Genomic DNA, 4,435 nt, shown 5'->3' on the forward strand with positions numbered 1-4,435 from the left:
GCATTTATATACTGGCAGAAAAGGGAGGTTTTCTATTATTTAAAAAACCCTATACATACATGCTTATATTAGTGGGAAAAGGGTATATCTATTTACTCGCTAATCCACTTCTACTGTTCATAGTTGCTGTCCATGTCCTGCTCACAGTGTCTGCGGCTCACCTTGATGTCGTCGGGCCAGCCGTCCTCCTGCCTCTTCCCTTTGACGCGCTGCTGGATGAGCTCCAGCGTTTCCTCTCTGGTGGGATGTTGATCTTTGACCTCTGCGTCGTGAGCGCCTTGGTCCAGCGTGGAGCCGAAGCTCTTGGGTAAAGTGTTGCTGCGGGGCCGAGTCAGGGGGCCGAGCTCGCTCTCTGCACGGTGCTTGGCATCTGGGGAAGAAGGGATACAATCATGAGGAACAAAATGAAGAAGAGAATCAAAAAGTGGAGGAGATAGAGAGAGAGAATGGGAGAGAGAGAGACCAGGACAAGAACGGCGGTTACAGAAAGAGAGAAAGTGGAGAAAATGTTCACATTAAACGTGTTGGACTTTACGGTCAGACATGCTGCGGTGGGTAAAGTCAGCCGGTCACAGAACCAGAACATGCTCCGACTGGCACACAAACACCAAACCCAATCCAAACACAAACACACACAAATCCTAAACCATTTCTCTATGGCGCCTGAGAATATAAAAATAATAGGCGCTCAGAAAAGATTGTTACAGACCGAGACTTTTCTGCTGCCTTCTGGGTAATATTTAGATGCAATGATAACATTCAGTGTATCAACTTGTCCCGGGCAAAAGCATACGCAAACTATATTTCTGGCAAAAAATAAACAGAAAATCGAGTATACTCGGTTCTGCTACGATACTGTACTAAACTGTATACTGCTTATATACAACCATTTCCAAAATACTTCTATTAAATACAATAAACATTGCAAATAAGGCCCGAATGAAAATATCATTTTTAAAGTGCAGTTTTCTACTGATATGCTTTCAACTGCCTCGAGAAATTCCTAAATAAGAAGCAGTTTCTGTGTTTCACACAAGATGACACCGCTATGATGATAACAAAAATATAAATGATACCCTCTTAAACATCCCCACTTCTTCCTCACATTACTTCACGCTTAGAAAGATGCCTTTAGTTCAAATGTCTCGTGCCATCATGCAGTTCAACAGGAAATACACCAAAACAAGAAGAGAGGCAAGACGCTCGCACAATGCCGCCTCATTGTGACGTCGGTAGTGTTTGCAGTGTCTACTTACTGAGGGGTTGGTACTTACTGAGGAACGCTTTAGAGCTCAGGCCTGAGTAGGGGTGGAGCGGGGAGGTGAGTGTGTGGTTGGGGGGGGAGCAGATAGAAGAGGAGGAAGAGTAGGAAGGGGAGGAGGGAGCATGGTGGCGTCTGTATGAATGGAGCAAAGCCTGGTGCCTCAGCGTGCTTCTGGGTAAAAGGTGGTGCTGGCGTCCTGGTTGGCCCATCAGTCAATCAATCAATCAATCAGTCGGTGGGAGGAGGAGGAGGAGGAGGAGGGAGGAAAGTGGAGAGCGGTTGCTCGCGTTATTGTTGTTTTTCAATTTAGATTTTGTCACAGAGAGAGAAATGTTTTTCGGCCACTGGGATCTCAAGGAGAGCCGACACCTCGGGAGGAGTCATGGGGGGGAGGGNGGGGGGGGGGTCAGTTTGGTGAAACGATGCATAAGAGACAAAAAAAAATATTTCTACACATCAGACAATTCATATTTTACAAGGAACACCAGTTTAGAAGGGGACAAAACTATCTGCAGCTTTAACTCTGATAAAAAAAGACTATTCCTTGATATTTACACATCAACTCTTCTCCACCGTTTCACCTCACTGACTCCACTTGGGCTCACAAGGACGCACCGGCACACTGGAGGGTGAAGCTACGCCTGAGAGCCACGTCTACTCCCTGGCATGTGCGTGACTGCGTGTGTGTTAGACCAGCAGACATGCGGTGGTGTTACAAAGGTCAGGAGTGGGGAGGGTCAAGCTGTCCAGCGTTGAACAGGATGGCACGCAGACACTCTAGCCCCGACACACACACACACACACACACACACACACACACACACACACACACAAATGCACATTCACAGGAGAAAGAGCGGGCGGTTGTACCTTTAATCTGCCGGCGGATCTTTGTGAGGTCTGTCATCCACTTCAGGACTTTGGGGTTAGCTGCCTTGTCTCCATGAGAGGGCTGCAGGGAGAAAGAGGGCGGAGTTAGGGGTTCACTGATGAGGTCATGAAACTGAAGAACAGCTAATGTTTGCAAACAGGAACTAACATCCAACAAAACACCCAAAAAGCATCTTGTGTAGTATTTATTCACATCGTTCAGATCATCTGACCTTCATCAGTTAAAGTTCCTATATACAAAGATGTCATTGCTTTCATTAGTATTGATTTGATTTGACTTTAATATTATTTATAATTTGTATTTAATAATATTTATTTTTATTTCCCAGTTTATATTTATTTATGTTATTTACTTAATTATTTCAATTTGTACTGGATTTGCTTTATTTAATTCCCTACTTTGCTTTATCATGTAACCATCTGTCATTTGAAAGAAAACGACCTGTCAGGATATGTCTTGTCTTGTTTTGTTAAAAGGAAAATAAACAGCTCAAAAAAAGAAAAAGTTCCTAGATAAAGAGAGGAGTCAGGGCTAGTTAAAGGGAGGAAGAGGAGGAGGATGAAGGTTTCAAGTGATTGATAATAAGCAATCGCTTGAAGGTTGGATAGGTCATTTATTATTTATTATGGCCTCTGACAAGAACGTCCTGTTTTTAGTACAGTTTGTTTCACTGTTATCAACAAGAAAATTCCTGGCCTGACTTTCATAAACCTTAGTGGAAGGATGGTGTATGATCTAAAGAAGAAGCCATTGGATCCTAATCAAGCAAGGGGCGGATACATATTGTTCAAATCAAAGATAGGGCATTTGTGCTGCATGTGGTGTCGGGATAAATGTGTTCCAAGTTGGGGGGAAAAATGGATGCCATCAATATGTTGCTTCAACACGTAATCAAATATAACATCTTCTTTGTTATGTCCATGGTGTTTCCACACTATGACTTAAATAGCGCATGAACACAAAGTCAGAACGACTTCAAACTATGGAAAACTTCAGAGGAGCTGGGCTGGGCTCATTATTTCTTATAAAGTTGCAGTGGTCATTAACATGAACTGTCAGAATAAAGAATACTAAATACATACACAATGTTTACCTTATAGTTTCTTTCCTTCTCAAATTGCTCTTCAAACTGCTTGATTTTCTTCTTCAGGTGCTGGAGCTTCTTGGTGAGTTGGTGCGTCACCGAGTCTCCTCCTCTCGTCGCCTCTTTGGAGCCGAACGACGCTCGCCGCGGCCTGGAGGAACAGAGGATAGAGAAAGGTGAATGAAAGGCCAAAAATGATCCAACAGTTAAACAGAATAGCTGAAACTTTAACAAAATAAATAACTCAGTTACCTCTAATCATTAACCCATGTTTGTATCATTGAGTTAACTCAGTGTGTTGCTGCTAGCATACATAACACCTGACGTGGAAACGTTACTCGTGGATGGGGCTACAGAGCTACTAGAAAGACAGTCGAACCCGGTGCATTCCTCCGTCTGAATGTGGTGCACTTTTGCTAAATGTTTAGACAAATTGCTCGTGTTACCGCCCTTACATAATAAACTCTTATTGCACTTTTGGCAACGAGCATTGTCCACACAAGTTTAACCAAACCTCGGAGCACTCTCCTTCGTGTGTGTGTGTGTGTGTGTGTGTGCTGCATGTAGCAGTTGTGTGTGTGTATACTGCCCCGCCCCCTCCCAAGCAGGCGGGGGAGAGAGTTCTCTCGCACACACAACTGCTACATGCAGCACACACACACACACACACACACACGAANACTGCATTGCGGTTTATGTGCTGGATTATTGAATGACTTTGTGTATGCTTTGACTTAACTATTTTTGTTCCTTTTTTGCTTATTATTAGTCAAACTTAGGGATGGCTACCGAGCCCCGGTATTAAAGGGGCCCTGGGGCTGAATTATTAAAGACCGTGGTACCGTTAAGCTCCAACGTTATCGGTCTTTTTATCGGTACTGGAGACATGTAAAAAATATATGTCATATGTATTATTGCTACACAAGCATTATATTGCAGTTTTAGTTTCGCCAATTCCGTTTCTAATATGCAAAAAGACTGCAAAATGCGTTATTTTTTGTATTTTTGATCTTTCCAATCCAGACGAGAGATCTCTCTCTCCCGTCTGTGTGCGAGGGGGCGGGGCAGTTTACACACACGCAGCTGCTACATGCAACACACACACGGCGGGGATGGCGGAGAGAACGCGTTCCGAGGTGTGGTTAAACTTTACCCGTCTTGATACTCTTATTGCACTTTTGGCTCGTTGCCAAAA

The 4,435-nt window shown here is 43.7% G+C and overlaps 1 protein-coding gene across 3 annotated transcripts in view; it reads right to left on the bottom strand.

Moving 5' to 3' along the window:
* The window catches only part of LOC104954101 (protein FAM13B-like), a 29,246-nt gene continuing 24,811 nt past the window's right edge, over window positions 1–4,435 (bottom strand). Inside the window, exons 10-13 of one of the 3 annotated variants that reach the window (XM_010781153.1) lie at window positions 3,250–3,391; window positions 2,135–2,216; window positions 1,275–1,460; window positions 1–370 (exon numbers count right to left, since the gene is read on the bottom strand). In XM_010781153.1, coding sequence (XP_010779455.1) covers window positions 111–370; window positions 1,275–1,460; window positions 2,135–2,216; window positions 3,250–3,391 — 670 coding nt within the window. In that variant the 3' untranslated portion in view covers window positions 1–110. The remainder of the gene's footprint in view (window positions 371–1,274; window positions 1,461–2,134; window positions 2,217–3,249; window positions 3,392–4,435) is intronic. The other 2 variants (XM_010781154.1, XM_010781156.1) reach the window with 2 other exon arrangements.

This window comes from Notothenia coriiceps, unplaced genomic scaffold (assembly GCF_000735185.1).
Source record: "Notothenia coriiceps isolate Sejong01 unplaced genomic scaffold, NC01 NC01_scaffold00022837, whole genome shotgun sequence".
In the NCBI taxonomy this organism is placed as follows: Eukaryota; Metazoa; Chordata; class Actinopteri; order Perciformes; family Nototheniidae; genus Notothenia; species Notothenia coriiceps.